The sequence below is a fragment of the Leuresthes tenuis genome, unplaced genomic scaffold (assembly GCF_036924035.1).
Source record: "Leuresthes tenuis unplaced genomic scaffold, fLeuTen1.0.hap1 SCAF_24, whole genome shotgun sequence".
NCBI lineage: Eukaryota > Metazoa > Chordata > Actinopteri > Atheriniformes > Atherinopsidae > Leuresthes > Leuresthes tenuis.
Genome location: NW_027325378.1, coordinates 10,526,557 through 10,553,034, shown reverse-complemented (window position 1 = coordinate 10,553,034; position 26,478 = coordinate 10,526,557). Strand labels below are relative to the sequence as shown.

General features: G+C 39.9%; 1 protein-coding gene across 4 annotated transcripts in view; it reads right to left on the bottom strand.

Annotated features, from left to right (window-relative positions):
- LOC140284923 (sickle tail protein homolog) overlaps window positions 1-26,478 on the bottom strand; it is a 113,330-nt gene that overhangs the window by 5,021 nt on the left and 81,831 nt on the right. The window contains exons 3-19 of one of the 4 annotated variants that reach the window (XM_072378955.1): window positions 24,849-24,929; window positions 23,569-23,764; window positions 19,258-19,456; window positions 18,113-18,206; window positions 12,955-13,751; window positions 10,478-10,582; window positions 9,943-9,992; window positions 7,475-7,614; window positions 7,132-7,307; window positions 4,609-4,739; window positions 4,033-4,180; window positions 3,096-3,591; window positions 2,676-2,874; window positions 2,296-2,585; window positions 1,822-1,977; window positions 1,404-1,526; window positions 96-176 (exon numbers count right to left, since the gene is read on the bottom strand). In XM_072378955.1, coding sequence (XP_072235056.1) covers window positions 96-176; window positions 1,404-1,526; window positions 1,822-1,977; window positions 2,296-2,585; window positions 2,676-2,874; window positions 3,096-3,591; window positions 4,033-4,180; window positions 4,609-4,739; window positions 7,132-7,307; window positions 7,475-7,614; window positions 9,943-9,992; window positions 10,478-10,582; window positions 12,955-13,751; window positions 18,113-18,206; window positions 19,258-19,456; window positions 23,569-23,764; window positions 24,849-24,929 — 3,462 coding nt within the window. The remainder of the gene's footprint in view (window positions 1-95; window positions 177-1,403; window positions 1,527-1,821; window positions 1,978-2,295; window positions 2,586-2,675; window positions 2,875-3,095; window positions 3,592-4,032; window positions 4,181-4,608; window positions 4,740-7,131; window positions 7,308-7,474; window positions 7,615-9,942; window positions 9,993-10,477; window positions 10,583-12,954; window positions 13,752-18,112; window positions 18,207-19,257; window positions 19,457-23,568; window positions 23,765-24,848; window positions 24,930-26,478) is intronic. The other 3 variants (XM_072378956.1, XM_072378957.1, XM_072378958.1) reach the window with 3 other exon arrangements.

Here is a 26,478-nt window from a genome sequence, read left to right as displayed (position 1 = left end):
ATCTGTCATTATCTTATAACCTCCAAACTGAATGTACAATGAATGTACAGTAAATAGCTATGACCAGAGTTTAAGTGAATGAAAGTCATACATACTCCTGGGCTCTGTCGCATAGTAGAGTTCCCGTTTTCATCTGTGTCTGGATCTTTATCGTCTCGACTGGGCTCTGAGCTCTGCTAGGACAGTGTGTGAGGGAATAATATTATTGTGCAACTGGTGCAAGTTGCAGCTGATTAATTTGAATTCACAAAAATGATTGTAGGGAACCACGGGCCAATTATCTTTTATAAGGCAATGGTACAATATTAGGCTTTTGCATTTCTAGCTCGGTTTTAAATTGTACAGCATTACTTTTCCATACAGCTCTGATATTAAATGCTGTATTGAGTTTATTTGTAAAATGCATGCAGAACAAATATATAAATTTAACTTTGTAAAAGCTAAGACAATAAACTAATTATAAATTTCTGAATGCTGTCAACTGAGTATCTTCATTTGCTCATGTTAAAGATGTTATTTTCTGAGTTTCTAGTCCTCGCTTCTACAGTATTTTCAGTACTTTCTGCCAGTGAAATAACTTGGGATTTCATTTCAGTAAGATTACCTCACAAGTGGTGTTTAACACTGTATTATTTATAGTAAGTACAAGATAATACACCTCTAATTTGCTATACTCTAAAAGAGTTGTTTTAAAAGTGTGTCTTTGACTGGATAAAATTTGTCATGCTGGAACATCTGCAGCTTCTGTGCAAATGTGTGCATGGTTTTGTCAGAGAACTAAATGGTTGTACAGGTGTAAAGCTTGGAAAAGGTGAAGTTGTGCAGAGACAAAGAGAAATGGAGAAGTAATTCTTTAGGAAATAAGTGAGGGACAGGAGCATGCAAAGTGGCCAGACTGACCTTTGGTGAACCAAGTCTGCAAAAACTTTTGTGTCTAAAAAAAATCTGAGTTTTAAATATGTTGTGAAAAACTTTGGGTTTGTATATACTATTGATTTTGTATGAAGAAATGTCATTAAAGAAAGACACAAGACAATTCAATTGCCTGTAAGATACGATGTAGGTTACAGGTCTTTATTGATTAGGACAAAAAACATAAGTGATAGTTAAATCAGTTGTAAAACACATCATACAAAGACACAGCGGCTTTTCAAAAGCTCATTTTTATGCAGACTTAATCCTGAAAAAAAATCCAAGCTGTGATATCCAGCAGAATCAAAAGAGGGAGGAAAAACAGGGTAGCAAGGAAAGAAGCTTTGTGGGGGCAGCTGCTATAGGTTTCTCTCGAGCCAAAGCAAGAGCACAGGGTTTGTAGAAGTGTTAAAACACAGCCATTGATCGTTTCAAAGGGTTTGCAGAGGCAGGCAGTTAGCTGGGCAGCTGCACGGCGGGATATATGTTACCTTTTTCTCTTTGAGGGGTAACAAAGCCCCCGGTCTCAGTTCTTTGATTTGGGGTTCAATTCGAGTAGTGGGTTCTATCAAATTTTTCACCCCTACATCCTTAACTGTGCACTTCTGGAAAACCTGAAGAGTGGAAACAAGTGAGAGGGACATGGGGACAAGGATTTTGTGGAGGGAGGAAGTTTTAGTTTTTACACCACAGCTGCAGCTGTACAGGGTGTAATGAGGAGCCAAGGAGATAGCTCCTTCTGTCAGTGCCCATACTTTGCCACTTCTGAAGAAGTCAACCACCGCAGGAAGAAGCGATAAGCAACCAACTCCCACGATACAGAAATCAATACACCTCACATAAATTGATTGGATTAGCACAAGTTTGACGGTATGTGCATGTGTGTGTGCGTGTTCACATGCATCTCACCTGGAGCTCTGCCATTATCTTGTCCCCTTCATCCTCCTCCTCTCTGGTAACAGAGGCAGTAACAGGGGGTGGTGTGGGAGGCTTTGGCTTGGACTCTTGTGGAACCTTGCTGTGCTTGGGTTGCAGAGGAGGGGGTGGAGCATCCTCCTCACCCTCCTGTCATGTAGTCATGTAAACAAAATTATTTGTTAACATATTATGAAGAGAGTGATTAAATAAACCAACAGGATTTAGTAGAGAGGGGTCAGGGCCTATTGAGAGGGGTGCTTTCACAGATGATGAAAAGATGTGCTACAGCAATGAGTAGTGTGAGAAAAATAATATATTTCTTGAACATTAAAACACATAAACCTCTATTATAATAGGCAGCCAAAATAAAATGATGATCTTGTAAAGTCTTTCACGAAAAGCTAAGCTAACTGATCACATTGACACAGATCTTCACTACACTCTGCAACTTTCAACAAAACTGACCTGAGCAGAGACGCTCTCCTTCCTGGTGGTGTACACCACCTCACCAGAGCGTGTTGTGGTCATGCCTGTGCTGGAGCTGGGATAGGTTTTCCTTGGAGGAGGTGGCGGTGGGGACTTATTTGTCCTGTCAGATCCCTGTTTTGTCAAACTGTCAGTGGCTGCTGGCTTGATGGCAGTCTTGGAGGGTTTCTCCAGTGCTGGCTTGGTTGGTTTCTCCATCAAAGGCCTCGGGAGTTTCTCAGGCCCCGTCTTGGCTGGTATCTCCGAGTAAGGCCCTGACTGAGGCTCTTCTGTTATACAAATTAATTAAATCATATAGATGTTAGGATGTAAAATAAATCCATGTTAATGTCTTAGTTACACACATGTCTGGTGTGTACCTGATGGTGACTCAATAGGGCTGTGATTGTCTCCTTGTTCCACAACAGCAGCTGAAAGCAGGGGTTGGTTCTCATCTACCTCCAGACTTGGAATTCCCTTCAACATGTTGACCTGGGCCTCCTGAAGGATCTTCTCAAACTCTTTTCCATCATAATGACCAATGTTCTGCCTCCTCACTTCCCATTCCTTCTCTGCTACCTACAAGTTTCAGAAAAAGAATATAGAACATCAAGAAAATGCTCTCAAACTCTGAGGATATGAATAAAAGGCCTACGACTCAACATGATGACATCAGAAGAATAATGTCATTCAGATCAAGTGAGTCAAATTAGTGGACATCTAAAGGATGCAGTGAAGAAAACTGAATATAACCACAACTTTGCTTGTCTTGGAAAATTACAGGAAAACAGCTGACATACCTCTATGGACATGGCTCGGTTTTTACTCTTGTCCTTGCTGTTCTGGAGCTCCTCTATGACAAGATCCTGGTGTGCAGTACCATTGCCATTATTCACTGGGTTCCCTTGAGTCTTCTTAAGGCGAGCAGGACTGGGTGGATCTGAGGTCGCTCCTTTGGGAGATTCCCGGCCTTGAGTCTTGCTCAGGTGGGGACTAGTAGTGTGAGTGGGACTGGGGGTGAGCGGAGGACTGGGCTGAGCTGTCAAGGCGGCAGATTGCTGGGACTGTTGCATGTGGACTGGGGAACTCTGGACATGATGAATGACCACTGGGGAGGAGGGCATCACCTCTGATCTGATTGTGGAGTTCTGAGGCTCAGGAGGGGCTGGAGTTGAGCCAGACTGGACTGATGCTGGGGGACCCTCTGCGGGGGCTTCTATTGCAGTTGCAATGTTGTTACTCACTGAGACATTAGTGGAAGGATCAAGTCCTTTTTGAGCTAACTCAGAAGCAGATCTGCAAAGAATAGGGAAACAGTGTATTACAAGTTGAATAGAAATAATATCAACTATTGGCATCATGGGCTATGATACAAAGTTTTTTTGACTTAAAAAGTCATAGAGTAACAGAAAAGCCAAGAAGGAGTGTGATATGTGTGGCATATCAAAATGGTAATGAGGAGCAGCAATTTCATTCACTTATCGGTTCAGTTAAGGCAATGGAAGAAAATCTAGCTGAATGCCACATTCTTCTGTCTACATGGAATAACCTCTTTGATGGGATGAAGGCTGGCTTGCCAGCATAATCAAACAGTACAATCTCCCGCATCACAGAGTCAAGCGAGGAGCCCTTCACAGCCCTCTGTGATTTCATCTTCAATTCCCTTTCTCACATTCAGCCCCAATACTCCAGCAACTGTTCTCCAGATCTTTACTTTAGCTCCATTCCCCCCCCTACCTTCTCAGGCTGCTAAGGGTGTCAGTCAGACTCTTGACCCGTTTCAGCATGCTGTCCAATTTATGAGGCTCCTCCTTCAAAAACTTGACAGCCTCCACTTCCACCCTGAGTACGGCTCTCATTCTGGTTTGCAGTGCTGGAAACTCTCCTGAGGAAATACACAAATAAAAAACATGCGAAAAACTCATCCATGCCATGTTTTCATTTTCTAATCGCAAAAGTCTAACTAACTGTGTAAGTATAGCTGGTGAAAATACATTGAATTTTGTTTAGACCACTTGCATATCAACATTAACTTGAACTGATTTAATCTTGAAAAAAAATATGTGTACATAAACATTCAGTTTATCGATAAAGGACAAGATTTCAGTAAGAAAAGCTTTGTTGCTTCCATTTGAAGTCTGACCAACCATATCTGGACAGGGTGTGGCTACATGCAGGTAGACATTGTATGGAGAACAACATTCAACATAAGTTTAGCTTTTTAATCTACCTGCACTCAAACAATATAATTTGCATCAGTCTATCTTTTAATTAAAAGGGGAAAAAAATAAAGAAACAGCTTTGTCAGCTTACCTTTGAGCCCTGCAAGAGATTCTCCCACCTTCCTCAGAGTCATGGCTCCCTCCTCCACATCCTTTAGGGTCACCACTCTGTGTGTTGTTGCTGTGTCCTTCTGCAGAGAACCTACGTACTGCTCCAGCTCGCTGCCGAGAAAACAAAAAAGACAAAGTATCTAGAGTTTAGAGAGGTATTTTACTTCTTTGTGATATCTAAATAAACACACACATATATATATATATGTATACAGTGTATGTATCATTACTAGGAGTATTTACAGTGCATGAACACCAGGGGGCAGGGCACCATCAGTTATCTTTAAGATCCCTCATTAAACTGACAGAGTTGAGAACAAACTTAGAGACTTGATTCATGAAATAGAAAAATGTAAATCTCATCTAAAGCACATTCATAAGCCCAACACCATGAAGCTCACTGTCCAACATTAGTTTGGTTGCTGTTTATAGATTTGATTCGGTCTTATCCCAAAACCAAGAATGTTTACTTACTGAATGACGACGTATTTGTGAGACACCGCCTTCTCCCATAGAACACATGTCACAGAGTCATCCCAAAAGGCTGCTCAAGAAAGCTGGCTATTCCGAGGGGAAATGTGCCGGATGATAACATTGTGTGCAGTGTGGGATTGCATGAGAGGAGCTAAAATGGTGTTTCATTGTGGCCAGGTACCCTTGAGAGACACTCTTTTATAGAGGTCCCCTAAAGGGAGTAGGAAATGGAATAAGGAGACAGTGAGTTGGCTAGCTATGCCAAGGTCTGCTGGTAAAAGGAACGATGGCAATTCTAGCTGAGGACAAGGAAAACCGATTTGCTTTCTGTATTATGTGGATGCCAGGTTAAAAAAAAAACTAAAAGAATTTTTTTTCTCTGTCAGAGCATAAAAGCATAAATGGCATACATAAGGTGGCAGTTGCTTGACAAACCATCACGCACTTGGTCTTTGTCCATATAATATAAATCGCTCCTTGAGAAACTTGGGAACAGTTTGAAATACTTCTGCTGTTGAGATGAATACTGATTTGCAAATAAGTTACAGAGTAAGTAAGAATTAATCGGGTTAAATGTTGTGTGGAAACATTTGCCCACTACCAAAACATCCTGTCTAAAACTCCTGGGTTATAACCTGTTCTTAAAATATTCATGTTCATTCATAGTAACAGTCTCCTAATTACATGCCTTATTTTTCTAATAAAATGTTATGGTAAGGTTAGGATTAGTTTAGTTCCACATTCTCCCAATGGCCTTAAAGCCTAGTAGCCTTAAATACCAGGCCTTTTTTAAGTGCTAGCTGCCGTGTTTTGCTGACTCACAAATGGCTGGATACCAAGAATAAGAGAAGGCTTAATCTAGCTTCTGAAACACTGAGTTTTGCCTGTTCCCTTCCCAGAATCCACGAGCTGCTATCACTGTGTTTACTGCAGCATATGTTCACTACTGTCTAGCATAACAACACAGTTTGACCTTGCCTCAGAAACATTCAAACAAAAAGGATTCAATTACGTCTCCCTGCTGTAACATGAGGTGAATTAAAATAAGATTTGGGTAGTGAGTAATTACTCCATGGTTAGATCTATTGTTTTAGTCTGCCGCCTCCGAGACCCAGGCACTGCTTGCCTGTATAAACCTGCGGGCTCTAATTTGGAGGGTGTTGGCTTGTCAAAGAGTTTAGGATTGAGTAGCTCAGGTGAGTTAATGAAGATAAAACCTTTGGGGGTTTTCCTTCTGATGGAAGAACATTAACCAGAGTGACACGGGTGTGTCTACTCTCAACGCTAAAGCTTGTAAAAAGCTTTGGTGCAAGGACAACCAACTTGTATATGTATCCATTTTAGACTAAATAAAACAAAGTAATTGTAAAAGTAAAGTAAATGTATGTACAACCTTATTTCCAAGCTAGTTTTCAGATTGTGTGTAAAATGTAAATAAAAGAAAGGAATGCAAACTAACTATAATGCATTTAAACTCTACATTTCTCTAAACATACTACAAGGAAGTGTTAAATGTTTAAAGTGAAGAATTTTATCTTTAATCTTATTTCTTTAATCTTTTATCTCATAGTTATTCAAATAATTGCTCTTTTTTTTTAAGCTGTGAAAGGGGCAAGACCCCATGTACTGCATCATCTCTTCTTCAGATCAGTGTTTTCATGCTTAGTGCTTAGGGCCTGTCACAATTGCAATTATTTGAGATAATTTTGAGCATTGAAGCATAATCATCTTCATACACCTGTTCAAACCTAGACTGGGGCCTTCCTGTGTGGAGTCTGCATGTTCACACGTCTACGTGTGAATTATCTCTGTGTTCTAGGGCTTCCTCCCATCGTCAAAAAATGTGCATGTTAGGTTGACTGCTGTCTCCTTAACTGACTTTGTAGTGAGTTTTCCTGTGTATGGCAGTTTTTCTCTGTGCTGACACTGTGATGGGCTGGTGACCTGTCCAGCGTGTACCCTCCCTTTTGTCCAGCTGCGATAGGCTCAAACTTAAAGATGTGAATAAGTGGATTTCAAGCAATCTCACCTGAGCTGTGTGAGAACTTGCTCTTCCATGCCCAGATACTTGTGCCTGTCCTCTTCAACCAGAACTCTCTGCTTCTGGACAGGGTCCTCCAGACGCCGCATGACTTCTGCAAGTTTGATACTTATTTCCTGCTCTGCTCGCTTCAGCTGCACACGTAACACCTCCTGATTTTGGAGCTGCAGGGGATGGACAGTAAAAATGACATGTAAGAGGACCCAAGAGACTAGCAAACCTGCACACAGAGCACACAAAGTATACAGATGCACACATGCTTGCACACAGGTGGACGTCTGAACAGGCACTACATTACTCTAATTCAATTAAAAGGACAAAGAGGTCTTGCCTGCTGCTGTCTCATCTGATGGAGTTGCATCCTGAGGTCAGAAACATTCTTCCTGAACTGCAGGAGGTTCACTTTGAGAGGAACTGAACTCTTGTCTGATGAGGTTGCACTGCTTTTGGGAGCCAAGACAGGGGAACCACCTGGGGCACGAAAAAAAATAAGGTTTACATAACTTTGAAAACAATGCTGTACTTACTGACTCTTATTGTTAAACTGAGGAGAAATCACAGTTAAAATTACAGGACAATGAAGTCAATAAAAACAAAAAGACACATCCCCTCTTTGAAGGACAAAACTGAGTTGCTATATCCCAATCTCAGTCTGACTTGCCTTTGCACATTATTTGTTTGATTACACGCCTTCAAACACCCTTTTCCTGGTTAAACATAAATCTAACTAAATAAATCCAAGTTTAAACTAGGGCTGAGCAAATATAAAATAATTTAATTGTGTTAATCACATGATTTCCTGTGATTAATTCTGATTAATCGCATTGTTAAACGCAAAATCTAATAATGAATTCAAAAGTAGCATATAACGCACTTTTATTAGAACTGTACAGTCATATGATTGAAGTAGTCCGGTGACAATTCCACGTTGCCGTGCTTACAAATAACTTTGGCTCTGCCGACTGCACCGTCTGGAAGAACTTTGAAATGAAAATGGCCATGTAAAAGTTCCGTAATCTTCTCCATGTTTGTTTAGCCTGTTTCTTCCACCATTCTTTTCTTTTCTGACTGTTTCCTGTGAGCGCAACAGCAGTAAGCAACATACGCGGCTCGCCCACGATGGACCTTTTCAAAATAAAAGCCAGTGAGCAACAGACATTTACAATAAAAATGATTAATAATAAAAACTGCGTTAATGGGAGAATAATTGTCGGTGATAATGAATTCATTAGTTAACGCAAAAATAACGCGTTAATGTGCCCAGCCCTAGTTTAAACTCTTGTTGTTTATATTTTCCTGCACAATATATTCCCTCCAGCTTTGAAATGTCTCTCAGGAGTGTTTCATGAGATGGAGAGGAGGCTGAAACCATGGAAACCAATGGAGCTAATATTTGATGTTTGGATGAAAGGCTGTAAATGGCTGACAACAACAATCATTTTATTCAAACTCCAACATGCGTGACTTTAGGGACCTTTAGGAACCTTTAGGACAGACTACTGGCTTCTCATGGCAGCCAGTTAATATCAGCTGATGAAAGGAGGTTAATTCGAAGACTTCACACAAAGTTGTCTTCTTCTCTTGTTTTAGCTCAGGTATTTTCTAGATTTTGTGATAAACTGGTATCTTAGATTTACACAAACAGAATAAAGGTGGACCAATTTTAATCTGATATGCTGACAGAAGTGAAAATTTACAAATTTGTTTACAGAAACATGTCTTTCAAGAGAAAAGCTTTTCCATTACCCTGGAAAATATACAGCTCAAGCTATGAATACTTTTCTTAGCAACATTATTCACTAATAAAGTTGTTCCAAGGTCCTTGAATTACACATGGTGACTGCCTCCATGTATGTTTTGGATTTTCTAAATTAAATTTTTCAATCATGTGAGCTACACTAATGAAAACGTGCTTGATTCAATAAACAGACACCTAAAATAGAAACAATTTTGCACTACCAGATGCCAGTATTTGCTTTGTCCTTTAACATTAGAGATCTTTCAACAGAAGACACAGACTGTGGGGTAATAAGAGAACAAACCTTTGTGTCTGTAATCCCAAAAACCTATTCACACTATCTTACGTACAGCTGCCCAGACCTGAAATACAGGTTAAGACGTAAACTGCTGATGTGTTTGGGCGTTTGGGATTCAACGTCCATCAAAAGAAGTGCATACTGTGTAGTGAAGCATTTCAGGGGTTACAAAGAAAAAAGAAACAAAAAAGTGCCACAGTTCCTTGTGTTAGACATAGGGGCAGACTACTGAGAACAAAGAATTGCCTGTAACCTTTCAGATGTTTTGAATTCTCACTCAATCACAACATGACAAGTAAATCTCTCTAATGCTACATATGAAAAGTGTCATGATACATGGGATTAGCTTTCAAGAAATGTAAATAGTGTTGTGTTTTTGCTCTGCCACTGGCGACGAAGGTTACAGATCTTTTCATCAAATCCAGACAGCTACAGCGCAGAGACTGGATCGCTGAATCATCTTGGCAGGCTTTGAGAAGTAACAGCATCTTGTTTTAAGTAGTGCTTTGCGGGGCTTGGGTAAACTCTGCTGGCTCTTGTCTCTTAACTCCTATGAAACTATGTACTGAGGACAAGATTGTAAGGAAATATTAACCAATGTCACGCTAAGAAGCCTGACTTTGTTTTTCCTCCCTTTGGCTCGGCTCATTGCAGCCTGTGGCCTGACACTATTGTGTGGTCTTGTCTGCACAAGACATTATGGCATTAGGACTCAAAAAAAAGAGTACAAAAAAAGCAACAGAGCAACTACAGCAATACTCACTTGAAATAGGTGCACTGTGGGCCGGAGATGAAGTCTTCTGCGGTCTCTCGCTGCATTGAGAGAAACTCATTAGAACAGGATTTGGGTCATTTTGAGGCACTAGAGGCTTACAGGTTAATTTTTAGTCAGTACAAACAAATGAAGAAAGTATGATAAGAAAGACTGACAAATCAGAGCAGTTAATGATGTTAATGATGTTATCAAGCTTTGTCGTTATTGCACAGAAACGTACCAATTCAAAGCAGTCGCAGACACTTTACATACGCAGTCAAGTAAACGTTAACATAAGGGCTCAACAGAGAAGGTTCAAATGCAAAGAGTTGAAATGCAGCCAAGCCAACACACAGTGGCCATCTTTGTGGAAATGACTTCAATATCAGTTCACAGATAAGCCAACATCCTCTTCACCAGATGCTATATTAACCATTACAGAGGGGATACTTTATATTCCCTGCATTGACTGAATCACTCAGTTTTTCATTTGAAGCTTAGTTTGCCTGGATGCCTCACCCTGTCCTGTGCTGTGATTGCTTACCTTTGAGGCTCCTTGGTGACACTAGTGTTTGGGCCCTTTAAAAGTGCATGCTGAACAAGACCTGTCAAGCTGGCAATCTGTTGCTCCATAGCCTTCATTCGCTCTCTGCAGAAACATTAGAAAACTGCTGATATCATGGCTGCTGCTATCGTAAATATCAGCTCAGTATGAAAACAAGAGGGCTGTTCACAGGATAACTTATGTTCTGTAATTACCTGAAGACAAATTTTCTTTTTTTGTTATTTCTTGAGAGAGTGACATAGGGCAGTTTTCAGTTACTATGCATTTCTGTCTCAGTAAATAGTGAGGGATTAAAATAAATACATTTATTTCCAAATGAGGCAATTCCATATGTTTCTATTTAAAATGTTTCGTTCCTTTTTTCCTGTGAAAGTTTAATTAATATGACGAGGAAATCTCAAACATTTGAGCCATGGGGAAAATATTAATCAGAGGCCGCCTTCAGAGAAGATGAGTCACATTTAAAATGTTTAATCTAAATTATCTGGAACGTTTAGGGGTTAAAATGTCAAGTAGGAAAGTTTTTGATCTACAGGGCTCTAGTTTTTGTCAGACACAGGTGAGAGAGGTTTTTAAAAGCACATTTTAAGAATCCAACCCTCAAATCTTAAGTATTTTTTCTACTGTATAACACACTCCTGTGGGTATCTGTGCATCTAGGCAACATGTGGTATAATCTGGCATACATTTGGGTATTTAATGATAAAAATAAATGCAATTTGCGGTTAAAATGACCTCCTAACTGAAAGGTAGATTTATATTCAAAATAGTTACTTAAACTTAAAATGCACCATTTTAAGTATAAAAGTAGCTTTGTCAGAAAATATAAAGAAGAGAGGACACTGGTTGCATTTTAACTTAAATATATCACCATGAAACTCCTAAGTTGATTACTCATATCAAAAATGTATTTTTTGTACATGTTTATAATAAATTTTACAATGGAATAGGACATTTGTAAATATATATGCAATGATTTGCATAAATGACAGTGTGCTACAATAAACACCATGATGAACACTGAACGTTATCTCTCCACTCTTCTGAGAGAAGAGGAAACAAGAAAATATAACATTAAAACTATTGGGGACTATTGGGGGAGAATAATGGAGATTTGTCTATCTATATGATGAATCTTCCACTTGGAAAAGGAGAGAAAAATTAAAATTTGTGCTAAGTATATTTAAAAAAGAAAAGAAAATACCCAAAAGCACTACACATTTGATTGTCCCCAAATCCAAATGAGATGAACATGATGAACGACAAAAAAGGAGCCATTTGGATTGACACTGAGAGTGAAGTCTTATAGTTTTTAAATAAAAAAACAAAAGTGATTCGCAAGTGGAGAGAGTGAAAAGACCATCTGAAAATTTTACTGCCCTCAGAAAGCAAAAAACGCCAAGAGGGGAACAAGGAACCTTTACAATGAGATTCTTTGGTAAGCCAAGAGGCTGGAAAAGAGAGCAACTTTTGTGTTCAGATGTAATCATTCATCTTGAGGAAGGATATGGGGCATGTTGAGGACATAGGGTGGACCGCGGTTGCAGCTGCTTACAGACAATAGACGGACACAAGGTCCCTGTGATCACAACAATGCAGAACCTCAGTATCAAACTTACTACACATAAACACAGTCTATGAAAGCTACAGGGAACTGAGTGAAACTATGTTTATTTTCAAAGTGAAGTGCACTACTTACAGATTCACTTTTCAAATATTCCCAAATCATTTCTAATTGGGAGTTTGTGCCTCCCAGGTGGTCCTGCCTGATCTGTTTGACTGATTGGGGGGTATTTCAAATACTTACTCCTGGTCAATATTTTCGTTTTCATTGTTATTTTTCTTTCCAGGTACCTACATAGGCCTTGCAGACTCCCTTTAAGTAAAGCCTTGTTTTCTCAGCTAAGTGGCAAGCATCCCTCTTGCCCTTCTTCTGTTTTTATGTGCTCTCAGTCAGAGCAGAAAAATTTAATCAGGTACAAAAAAATCTGCCGCATAATTCCAAACTGAGTAAACCCTGCGGAGTGACTGTTGTTGAGTAACAGAAAAATATACCGTGGGTTAATGGAGCTTTCAGGTACTATCGTGTTTCACTGGTGGTAGCTATTTATGTCTGAGTCCACACACTCTCCAGAATTTGAACACTGACTGTGAAAATAATGGTTATATGAGCGAAAACTACTTGAGCACACAAACCGAATGGATAAGTAAACATGTGCACTAGTCTGCTGAACTTAATTTGTCGATCTTGAAGCTGAAAGACAGTGAGAAGAAAGGTTATATTCTTGCCTTCAGTCATGGATGATGAAACAGCATCAGGACCAGGCACAGAAACTCAGTAGCTAATGGTTAGAGTGAAACTGGGATGCAGAATTAGTCCATGCTCCCATGCAATATTGTAAACCTGATTTTAACAATCCCACCGGCCCAATGCCAAGTTTATGCCCCGAACTTACCGTGTATGATGTTCAGTAGGAGCAGGGATGGGTCCCTGAGAGTGACCTTGGGGGTCTGAAATCACAGGTGACCCCATGCTGTTCCTGGGCTTAATCCCTGTAACCTCTTCTTTCCTGAAGGACTGGCGCACAGGTGAGCTTCTCTCTATGGGAACACCATGAGGTGGCACGCCATGAGGAGGCCCACTATGGATGTCAATCATCCGTACCTCAGTCATTCGGTGAGGGGAAGGAGGAGGAGTCTTAGAACCCAAAGTAGGTAGCTGGCTGTTTCTGGACTTCTGCCTGAACAGGGAAGGGTGATCTATAGTGTCTGTGGGGCTGGGTCCTCCATAAGAGCTTGTGGAGCGGATGGAGGCACGGTGAAAGCCCCCAATGCCATGCTCTGGACCATCAAGCCCAGGGTTAGGGTGTGGCCCATGAGCTGTAGCCATGCTGATTCGTCCCTCTTGGAGCAGGTATGGATCTACATACAACCCCTCATTAGCCCTGGTTAGACTGTGGCTCTTGCCACCCATGTTCTCATCTGGCTTGACGTCCCGTCTCTCCAGGATAGCGCTGGGACAGGGAGAGATGGAGCGGGCCGGGGGGTTAGACAGTCGGTCCCTGGGGATTGTAGCGCTCCCAGGTATAGAGCCCTGTCGTGGGCCAAATGGGATTCTGGAGGGTGATGGAGGCATGGAGTGAGGACTTGGGGGGTGCGCTACCTGCATGGGGTGATGTGGTGGGGGACCCATGGGTGGATGTCTTTGAGGGTGCTGAACATCACGTCCAACATGTGCCATCTCGCTGTGCATCTGGAAAAACCACAAAAGCACACAATAATATTATTTCAGAAAATTTTTGTTCCTGCACAGAGTACTGCTAACAAGTTCAAGAAAAACCACCTGAAACATAAGACTGGTCAGTAAAAGAGACTGCATACTTTTGTCCATTAGAGAGCTTCAGCTACTATATATTCTGTGTGTATCTTACTACTTCTGGACTGAAGCTGCCCTTGAAACTAAAACATCCATCTTACTCAGCTTACATTGTTGCCTTTCAAAAGAAAATACACTGTCAGCAGTCCTTCCAAAGGCAGAAAGTAGTTACTTGCAAGGCTACAAACACTGAGCACACAGTATTTCACTTTAAGTCCTGGATATTATGCCCGCAGGCATCTGCAAAACAATATTACAACACATGAACAGAAGTTTTTTTTTTTTTTTTTTGCTTTCTTAGACTGAAAATTCAGCAGGTTTTAAAAAAAATGTTGTACTTGCTCTCCTGGAGATACACCTGCAGCCTTCTTTAACAAGAAAAATTAAAAAAGCATTTTCAGGGCTATACTCCAGTTGGTTAATTTGCAACAAGACCTGTCTAATATTGTCTGTTTAATCTGTCAGCTAATATTTGACACTGATCTTAAGTGCAACCAGCTATAGGGGCCATTTCGGGATCATGCAAAATAAGTGGAGTTGCTTCCAATGATAATAGAAAATATGATTCTCAGACTGTAAGTGGAAAACAAACAGGTAGACAGCACATGCAAAAAGACCTCTGGGTTAATGTGTTGAGCTACCTGCTATGGTTTTTCACCATGACTGCGAATGAACAGTTTTTTCACAGTTTTCCATGGTTAATTTTGTCTTATCTTTGCATTACTTTCTTTATACTCATTTCGACAGCTTCCATAAAGTAAGAATACAAATGTTTTGAGTAGATACATAATACATTCTGTGTTATACTAATGTGAAGTTGCACCGTTGCTCAATTCAAGACACACAGAGGCATTGTTGTTCCCAGAAAACATTATCAAGTCAATCATACATAAATCCTACAGTAAAATCAACAAAGATTTTCTTTCCCTGATAGAATAATCTTTACACTGAACAAAATATAAAACTGAAATCTAAAGTATAAACACTGATAAAACCCCAGGATGAGTGATATGCTGCGTATTACAACACTGGAGGGTGTTACATGCTGGGCTGAATCCAATCCATTTTCCTTCCTGAGTACTTTCGATTCTACTCAAACAAACAAGCTATTGTTTCTTCAAGGTATGACTCACAGGTTACACCTAGAAGTCAGTCAAGTCAAAAACTCTAATGCAAAGTTCTTCAAACTTTCAGGTAAAAGCGTTTTTTCAGCGTTGTCTTAGTATATTCATTTCAGAGCAGCAAGACTGATGATCAGAGAGAAGAGAACAATACAGTGGGTGTGACTCTTCCATGTGCCAAATCGTGTGTGCTTGCATGAAATGGAAAACAACAGTTGCTCACAGTGTACAGTGACAAAGGGCTGGTGCTTGGCTGGAATAACAAAATGAAAAAGAGAAACTTGTTTGCTGTAAAACTTCACACAGCCTGCAAATATGGCAGCAAAATACAGGACTCTGGAAAAGCATAGTGCTATACCATCATCAAACCCATATAATCTCCACCGTCTAAGGTGCCTAAACTTAAAAGAAAGACAGAATTTATTTCTGGAATTTAGCGCTTTTTCAATTTAAGAAGTGTTGTGCGTTTTACCTCTGAAATAGCAACCAAAATATCCTTCAAATAGACAGATTCTGTTTCACAACAAGCAACATATCTTTGCTTTGAAACAAAAGAGTAAAGGCTTGAAAAATAAGCACATGAGCAACCATATCAGACAAATGTGAAGCCATGTTGAGAACATCTGTGTGCGTTCGACACGCAGACTTATTTTTCCACTGTGGTCTTAAGCCTCCAATAATAGGGGCAGCCTGTCTGGTTTTTTGTGCACAAAGTTGCCTCGATCTCTTGCTGTGTCAGCGATGGATAGGGTTTCCAAACTGATTCACAAACTGCAGAAACTCAGAGCGCGCCAAGCTAAACAGATAAAGAGCTGTGCTGTGATATTAACGCAGAAGTGTGCAAACATTGAAAGAGCTAGACTGGCAGAGTGTGCTACGACGCAGGGACATGACTGCTTAATAGTATCGGTGATGACAGAGGTGACAGGAGCGAGCTGGTTATGATAACTGTGAGCAAATGTGAAACAAATTTAAGTTTTTTTTTATTGAAACACCAAAAATTGAACTGCATTAAGGATAATAGAAGAGAGGCGTGCCAGTGATCAAACCGCTGTTTACAAAATATGTCAGTTATGTGTACATAACACAACATATGACATCCACTATCGACGACTAGTCTGCTGGGACAAGGCCCTGCTTTGGGCCAGGCTAAATCTAGTTCATACAAACAATATTTCAAAAATATCTGGCCAATTTTCATCTCATTAAACATAAAAGATGGTCATTAAACATGCAAGAAACTGCCTGCCATTCTGCAGCTCATCAAGTTACTAAACATTCACAGCGCACCATACATCTGTCCACAACATGTACGATACTGATACACAACAAAACTGCTCTGATAACCATAGTTATAGTAATAGTAAAAGTGATTGTGGAAACAGATCTGAAAGCTGGCATTCCTTTAAGACGAGAAGATCAAGCTATAGAGTGTCCTCCCCTGTATGGCTATAGAGTGTGTACCTCCACTGAAAAAGTGTTTGAACTGTTGCTCATTATCTAGGTTTCTGTCCGCTGGGGAGCAAGGGTTAAGCTGCGTAGGCACCTACAATGTCTACCCACAATAGCAGCCACTGGACTGTGGTGATTAGGGACTGTCCCCTGATTCTGTTTGCCTATGACATCAAATCAAAGCTGTCTGTGACGCTGTCAAACAGGAAGTGAGGTCACATCTTGGCCAATGTATTGTGTGCTATCTCTAAACCAGTTGTATGGATTCAGCATACCTTTCTTTGTTTTTTTTCCAAATACAAACTGCCTCATTACACCACTGAAAAGGGTCATATGAGCGCTCACAGTCATATTTTTTACTTAATCATATCAGGTTGCTGTGGAGACAATAATCTCCTGAACTTCTGGGCCCCCTCACTGCTGCCTGCAGCTGTATTTATTTAAAGGATTTTGCCCCCCCCAAATAATATTGGGGAAAAAAACAAAACAGGAAACATTTAATTGTCTCTCCTGAGAATCATTTAAGAGGAAGACAAAACATACACAAAATCTGCAGACGGGTCTTTTCAGCTGCCAAGAATAAACACTGCTTTCAGCAGAAGTCTACAATGTAAGTGTGTCTGTTAACGGTTGTCAATATATTTGTATGGAAGGGACATACCAACAGGTTTAAGTTAGAGAAACATTAGTCAATACAACAAATGTCAACAAACTAATTTCTTTCTGCAGCCTCTACATTTAACCTCCATACTCCACAGCCATGTCCAGTCTTTGTGTCTGTGTCAGTTGCTACTTGGTTAAACAGTGACAGAGCTAGTCTTCTGCAGCACTTACTTCATGCCAACAATTTCACAATGTTTACTTAAGAAGTCTGATGTTGACTTGTTTTTTTCTTTTTCCTGATTCCATTCCAGTTAAACAGTTTGCACAATTAAAATCCATTCTCACTTTTTCAATTGGATCTTTCTTTCATTGGGGTTTTTCTTTTTTTCTGCTGTTTTCTGCTGCAACTCAAACTTATCGTGCTTTCTGAAGGAAGACTCCTTGAACCATTATCACTTTCATCAATCATCATCTTCACTTGAGCGACACATACAGTCATGTTTGTGTTTGGCAGCAGGTTTACAGCTATGGTTAAGGTAGTATTTGCAGTATCACCATTATGCTGCAATACCCACGCTAAATCTGTCACAGGCAAAGAAGAGCAGCAAGGTTAGACAAAGGGTAAGTCGGATTAGAGAAGGATTTGAGGAGAAACATTCGAGGAAAGGGCTCTTTGGGTTTTAGTTTTGTTACATCAGCAGGAAATAAACACAGCGGACTCCGAACGAGAGAAAGAGATTAGAGCTTATATTGGGGAAAGAATGACAGAGGGAAATAGTCCGAAGAATTGCTCTGAATTGTCCCTTAAACAAGTTGCAGCAGACCATGTAAGGGAAGCCCAAATGCAGGCCCCCAGGAGAACAATAGAGGACCCCCCCTCTTAACAGATTAACAAGAGGCAGGGAGACATTCCTTCCCTCAAATGCAAACAGGATGTAAGAATGAGAAGAACTGGAGGCTGGGCTTAGTATTTTAACAGGAACAAATCTCGTCGGCTCCCCACAGCTTCTGCTGTTACTGAGAAAATGTTCACTGTTGTGCAAGTGGCAGTGAAGTACTCACCCTGGTATCACCGTTGGCAGGTCGGGGTCCATGGTTGAATGCCTGTGCTGGGTCTTTGTGGTACACCTTCAGGCAAGAGTGGTCTGTGATATTCCTGTAAGAGGAGGAGACTTTCTGTGGTAAGACGGCAGCCCAGATATCACCATCAGAAAGCGGACGATCCTGTCTCAGTCTTGATCTCTTTAATACCCCAGCCAAGGGCAAATATCCTGATACATACTCTGACGGTTCTCTGTCATGTGACATTTCCTTAAACTCTAAACGGTTAGAAAAACCCACTTACAGTTTGTTGAGACACTACATAAATGGTAAGACAATCTGCTTCTACTTTTGCTAATCGCACTCTCACTAAATAAATGGTAAGACGATCTGCTTCTACTTTTGCTAATTGGACTCTCACTAAGGTGCTGCACCCTGGACACCGACATAAACGCACCACGAGACAATTTTTTACAGCCCCGATAAAGAATTAGTGACAAAGTACACACTCACTTGAGCAGGAACTCTGCAGACAAAGGGGCAAAGTCTCATATAATTTGAAGAGTGGTGCTTTTTTTAAAATTTAAATTGTCTCAGCACATATAATCTACAGTGTTATTGATAAAATATGAAGATGAATACCAACTCAGGAAGCAACAACACAAGGAGCAAGAAAAATAGCTGTGAGCTACTATCTGGGTTTGTGTTCTTATAAATGAGACATTACACACAACACAGTGCTAAGTGACTTATACTCTTACAAGTGTCAACAGACAAAGCCCACATGTTTCTCAGTTTGTTCAAGTATATCAGAAACATGTTGCCATACAGCTTCAACTCCAGATGACTTTTCTCTTTTTTACATAGAGTGAAAAGGAAGTGAGATTTCCTGTTCATGGAGAGCTATGGACACAGAGATCAGATGTTATGTTGGATCTGACGGAGGGACACAGCAGGTTAGATGCTCTGCTGTGACTGTTTATTAAGGGTTGGCTGGGTTAGTGAGCAGTACTGATCGAATCTAGTACAACCTGGACAGATGGATCTCTGGCTTGGAAAAGAGACCGGAAACTCTTGGGAACCGTAGATAACCCGTTAATGAATTTAGTTCAACACAGATTCCATGTCCCCTTTTGTGTTTATTACATGCAAACATACATATTTACCTGACATCAGAAAGTTCGTAGTACATATTCCTCATGTCGTCTTTGACGTAGACAGCAACGCTGGGTGACTCTAACATCTTCATGTTAAGCTGCTGCGGGAAGGCACTAACAAACAGAGCTCTGATTGTGTCAATGCTGGTGATCTCATTGGGCATGCGGATCTGTTTGGTCTCGTCGCCGTACTGCAGATACAGTACACCTAAAAACAGAAAAGCAGTGATTAGCCTGAAGGAAACTCTTTTCAAATCTTCCCAGTGACAGATGTGATTTCCACAGTTTGCATGAGTCATTTCTCTCCTAGATTGTAACTGCAATGTTTGTTTTTCATTGTTTTTTTCCCCCTATTTTTCCCAGTCCTAGCATGGAACCACGCTAGTTGCAGTTTGTTGCAGCAGCTCTGATCATATTGTACTTTTGTACATCTGCTTTGATGTGAAATCATGCCGACAGGAAGGTTGTTTGTGCACTTTGCGTGTGACCTGCTGACACTGTGTGTTACATCATCAGCTAAACCATTGACAAGCTACAAAAACAACACCCCAAACCACATGTGGCGATCTCTGTTGATTTAAAAATAATAAAATATTATTGAATTGAAGTCAATTTAATTAAATTTCTAAAAACTGAAATAATGCAGCCTGGCTTGCGTTGCGGTCTGCTGAAAGCAATTATGTTCTAAAATCATTCAGATAGGGAGAGGACAGAAAATACATCAAATGTTAGTAACTGGAAAAAAAAAAGTCAACATTTATTTTGCTACGTCTAGACTTACCTGGATTAATACAAGAGCAGAAAAGTCTAAAATGGAAGCAAAAATGCATGCATAGTGCAGTTTAGGTGAACCTCAAATCACTACCGACATATGATCTCAGTAAAAATCAAATTAACTGATATAATTCTTTCTCCATGAAAAAACAGTGAGGTAGCTGCCAAAAACTGTAAGTCCTTGTAATGGCTGCACAGTGAAAAATAAACATTGCATGTATGGCAATGAACTCCTTGGGTTATACTTGGATATACTCAGCTTAATCTCATGTATCATCTGTACAACTGTTGTATCTGAAACACAGAGAAAACACCCATCTCTTGATTTTCTCATTAGATGGATACTCCATGATATAGTTTGAGCTTAACTTATGCTCTGTGCAGTTAAATTTTGTGGATTATAAAATCATTATTATCTGTGTTATGAGTCCTGACCTGAACAGTGGCAAAAAGAGCATAAAAAAAAACTGCATCAATAAACACTGCCACACGATCTTTTAGAGGCATATTTTCAAGGCAAACAGCATTGCTCTAAACCTGTCACTCAACTATGGTCAATGCTAGAAAACATCATGCTGTGGTACAAGGGAAAAAGGAACAAATTACTTGATACTAATCCAGTCAATCGGGACAGGAGGAGAGGGCAAAAGCAGAGCTATGTGCTCAGGGTGGAACAGTAAAAGTTGCGCATCAAAAAGACCAAAGCATGAACCTCTGAACCCTGGGTGTGGCATCTGTACCGTGTTTTAGAAAAACAGATGTCTCTCCCACAAAATTTATGAACACGCCTACGCTGCAGTTGTATAAACAGTGCCCGAAAGGGAGAGAGAGAGAGAGAGAGAAAAAAACACACATTTCTATTTCCAGGCTCTGATTCATTGTTTCAAACCTGTGGCAACAATAGCACCTAATGAAATGATCATATAGGTTATATTTGTTCGATCCTATAGTTCAAATCATCCAGAAAAGTCACAGTTCATTAACTTCAGAGACAAAAGTTGAGATCAATTTCTGTCTCTCTCACATTTGTGCACTGAAAATAGCTCAGTTTAAGGGAAGGAGGCATGGTTTTACTTGGTGTAAAAAAAAAAAAGACTAAGCCAGTAAAAGCTCCCAGATGTTAGTGAAATATTATACAAGATTCTACATGCTCCACGAGACAGAGTGAGACACAGAGAGGGCAAATCCAGGAAATAAAATTGCTGAGTCTATCCATAGCTCTCTCTGGTCTGTCTGGGTTCCTGTGTAGTAATAGCTTAACAAAGTGCCCATTTGCAGAATGACTTTATCCTTCCCTTGAGATCTGTTATGGAAACAGTTAGATAGTTTTCATCCAGATTTTAGCTACTAGAGTAAATTAGATTAATGACTATGTGACTTTGATCAAGCAAGCATTTCGTCAGCTTTGCTACGAGAAATTTTAATGGGTAGGTTATAACATGGAATCGTATTACATTCCTGAGCGCCTGGCTTTGCTGAGGACTGGAAACAAATGGCCACTGGGTTTTGTAACCAAATGGGCACAGTGTGCTAATTAAGTTTTCTGCATTTCTCCAGTAACACACAAAACCTGAAACTAAACACAGTCATGAAAAATATCCTTCTGTGTCGGCTTTAACGATCACAAAGTTTAGGTAGCAACAAATATAGAGCAAAACACTGTATCCGAGCCACAAACCAATGCTATTAAATACAGCGCAATTGATGCAACACTCTAGAATGAATCAGATACTCACATTAACAGGTTTTAAGGATTTTCTGCTGGGTCTTATGATGCTCACTACTAACTCTTGCAGCACGAGCAGAAGATACAAGGAAGCCCCAAATGTCCGTAGGGACTTAGTGAAGCATGTGCCTGTGCGTCTGCGTGTATGCAAGTGTGCGAGAGACAGTGGGAGGGACACTGCTGTAAAGTGGTGCCCCCTTTTTTCTCCTCCCCTTCATCACACCATAGCCCCCCACTGTCCCAATGCTTTGTCCTGATGTTTTTGATGGAGGGAGGGAGGCTGATAGAGTTGGTGTGTGTATGTGTGCACGTTTATGTGTATGTCCACGCACGTAGAATTGTTGTAAAGCATTCTTTTTGTGTTTTTGCGTTATTTATTTATTCTTTTTTTTTTTTTTTTTTTACATATTTTGGTCATAAGGTATGCCCCTCATAAGACTTTTTTTTTCATCTGGTAGACAATAGCATCTTAAGTTGTGATCTAAGCTTCAAGGCCATCCTGTTAAAAAACAGGCAGCACACTTTTTTCCCCCCCCGAGTTTAAAACTTTTTGCACTATTGCAACAACCTAATTCTGCACAACTTACAGCATTTCTGTGTATGTATGCAAATTAAGCCCGGTATGTGTTGATAAGAAGACCCATTTATAGTCCTGTCAATAACAGGATGCCATAGTGTTCTGTGGATGGTTTCTCCTATCTTTCACCGCAGAAGAAATTCATTCTAATTAAAACAAAGCTGTGAGCTGAGGAAAGAGAGGAATGCAGAACAAAAGATTGAGGTGGATGGACTGAGGAACAAGACTTATTATTGAGTGAATTTGAAGCAAACTCTTTTGCTTCATAAGAAATGTGCACCAGCCTTGTTTTCATTAGTTGCTTGGGAGTGTACAAACTACATTATACATGGCTATAATAAGGCTATGTAATAATAATAACTTTTGAGGAGGCCATATATATATTTGTGAGTCAATACATTATGCAAGATATAGCATACTGAAGATATAATTACTTTATAGAGCAGATATAAAGTTTTCTGTTTCTGGTTTAGGGATTTTGAGTGACAAAAAGTGCAATCAAGACCTTTCATACAACGGAGACATTGTGTGCAATGAGAAATAGAAATCAGTACAAAGATGTCTCTGAACCTCTGAGCAACTGGAAACGTTTTTAACTTTCAGAAACTAATGGCCTCCTCAAGTTCTTTTAAGACAGAGTTCTTAAAAGAAGAGGTTGTACAACACAGAGGTAAACCTGCCCAACATTTTTGGAACATGTTGATGTCATCAAATTCAAAGTATATATTGAAAAAGAAAAAAAAAGAAAAAGTAAACACTTTCCAGTTTAGTTAGCTTTGTAAAGATATCTGATTTTTACAACATGATTACTGCATTATTGTGGCCAAAAGCATTCATGATAATATTGTCTTGCGATATCACCAGAAAACCTAAAATCAAATATATTGCTATCACGCTAATTCATCTTTACTTTTCCGTTTTCAGTGTCTTAGGCAACCGAATAACACTCTGGGAGGTAGGAACTTTAAGCCAATCTGAATCCAGTAAGACTTTGGCTTTATTAGCTAAGATCAAACAGTAATATTACCATATATGGTAAATTTATAAATGCAATTTTGATATTCCATTATTTTATTTCAGTCATGATTACTGTCAATACCAGTATACCACAACACTCCTACTTTTAACATTTGATATGTTGTCTTTGAACTATTTTGGACGAACTATAGAGTTTAAATAATTTGCACTGACATTTCACACAGCTGCACAGGGTTGTAAACTGCTTCCCTCATACACAGCATACCTAGTGAGCGGTCCTTTGTCTGGTTGGTTGATCGCACAACAGGCAGGCTGGCACGAACCCGGCTGCCACGGGTAAAGGCTGTGGGTGCTTCTGCCTCAGACATGGCGTCCAGCGAATCCAAGGAAGCCAGGGATAGGTGGTCGACCTGGTCGCCGACACTGGGCTGCGGGCTGGGGCCGTGCTTTGGGCTTCTGCTCTGGAGGGGGAGGAATATGGAAACAATAAAGTGAGGGGTGAGACCATGAACATGTTGTGCACATAATTTTACACTTCGTGTCTTACATTATCTTTGCAATATCATGCAGTAGGTAAAGTGGGAAAACTGCCACTTTGACTGTGTGTTACAAGTCACATACATTCTTTGCCAAGCAAGATTAAAGAATCTTTGACGTCGACTCCTCCACAGCAACAAAATAAACCAAAGGACTGCAAGCATGAAAATGTGTAAAAAAAGTGTTACTGATTCATGCCCACACATCAAACTGCTTCACTGTGCTGTCCCACCTGCACATCACTCAACTCACAGGTGATAAATCATCCAGAAGTTTCTAACAGTACTACAGGAATCTAGTTTAAAATGTTACATGCACTAACATGTTATGGTTTAAAGATAGTAAAGGACACACATTGAAAGAGGTCCTTCAGAAACCTACAATGTGTGTCCAAAATAAAAAAGATTCCTTTAAAACACTGTTAAAAGATCATGAACTTTTTTTTATATATATCAAAACTTGATCAACTCTCTTCCCTGTAATCTAATCTGCATAACGTGGCGTCCTCAAGCTGCTGCTACAATAACACAACAGGATGTGTGATATAACTACAGAGTCTTTGAGCTGTTGTGCTGTGCTGTAAGGTGATCTGCCCCCTCAGAGGCAAGGCAGGACACAAAGTAAGGGGACAGCAAACACAGGGCGCTTTATGAAATGCTCTTCTTCTCTTGAACCTATTAGGTGCTGTAGATCTAATGCGGCTAAAGCTAATTTCACACGTGCACATGCAGCCTTTCTCTCACACTTGCACACAAAGAGACAAATACCTGAATATAAACGTTTTATGTGAAACAAAGTTGACATTTCCGTAAGCTTTTACAGCCAGAACTGATTTAGCCTGGCAGCCAAGGCAGGCTGGCAGGGGCACACAAGGCAAACACTGAGAGGCATGGTGGCACAAGGGTTGGGAACACATTCACACAGCAGGTGCTGGTGAGAGTGCAAATTAAGCCACACACACTGACACACACGACGGCACGATGCAGATAAGATAAAAGGCCAACTAACTCTGTGGGGCAATTGGATTTTCATCAAATACCTCTGAATGTCAAGCTCAGAGTGAAGGGAGGCGAGCATGCCCTGTAAAAACTGATGAGAGGACAGAGGAAAGAGGAGAAAACAAAAAGCACATGGCTAAGAAATGCCAGTGAGGGCTTGAGATGGAAAAAGAGATGGTCATCAAGCAAAACATAGATACCACGGGAAAAAAATCAATATCAAAAGCAGACCAAAGAAAAGAAGAAAGAGGCAGAAGGGAAATGTGAAGGTATCTTCAACACAATCTAACAGCAGATTTTATTGACTTGAAAAGGAACTTAAAATTAGAACTGACATAACACTATATCCTTTTTAAACGACAGATCTTCTAAATTCATCACAATGATTTACTTACGGTACTCTGCATCCAGGCATTTATCTGATGCAGCTTCACAGCGAAGAGGCAAAACTGCTGAGCTGTCACTCAACTTTTGTAATTCCATTTAAAAAAAGTTTAGGCTGCCGCATTCAGGGATAAAATTTAATGACCGAAAATGTGCCCTTTTATTTTTTAATGCACGTTCATAGTCACCTTTTAAAACAGAGAGGTCACATGGAGTTAACATGTCACCTGAAACCAGACATGTGTTGGAAATTTAATCTAAACACTGAATGATTTATGAGCTTATTCGATAATGGTGGGACCAACCAGCCCTCCCACACGGCTGTTTTATCCTCTCATACGCTACTGTCTTACTCTTGGGAGTACGGAGTTCCTCTGTCACCTGTACGTAGTAATTATGTCAGAATGTTTTGGCAATGTAATCTGATATTTTCTGAAGCACTCCAGTGGCTAAAGAAGAAGAATACACACTCTGACTTTAAGTTCTATAGCAGTTCACTCAACTAACATGTTGCGGTTAGTTGTTTTTTTGTGAGAGGAAAAAAAATTGCTGGACAATATGGCTGATATATGTACATCAATTGAATTAAGTAAATAAAAAACATCAAAAACATTAAAAACATATCAGGACATCTACAACAAATAACTATTTCAGTTTATGACAATTTTGCCCAGATTCACTGTCAGATAAATTAAGCTGTACAACAAGTTTAATATCAATATAGTATTTTAGGTAGAAAAGGGAGCATTAGGCAAAAAACGCTTTGTTCCTCAGAAAGAGTTAGGCTTTATATTGTTCCTGCTTCATGTGTTTATGGAAAGGTAAACTAAGCAAAGCAAACTTTTTCCGGCAGCACATGTTCAGCTTCATGTCAGTCAGAGTATGTCTGTTAAAGTTACTGTCACTGCCATCTTTTCAAAGTCAGAAAAATGGTTGAGAGTAATCTATAGAAACTAGTCCTTTAAACCAAGAGTGCAGTTTAAGTAATGTAGCTTTATGATACCTCTTATTTTATTACCTCTTACACACTGCTTTGTGTGGAAATTCAGGGCAACTTCCTAAAATGGCCACTTGAGAAATCAATCCCATTGATTGTTTGTACAAGATGGATGTAGCCAAAAGGCATGAAGAGGAGAGCTTAGAGCAAAAAAATTAAAATCAATATTATTAGCTTGAGAAATCACCTTAAAACCATTTTGTTCCAGGACACTAATAACTAAATGACAAACTTCAGGCTACATTTATTGTAATTAGAT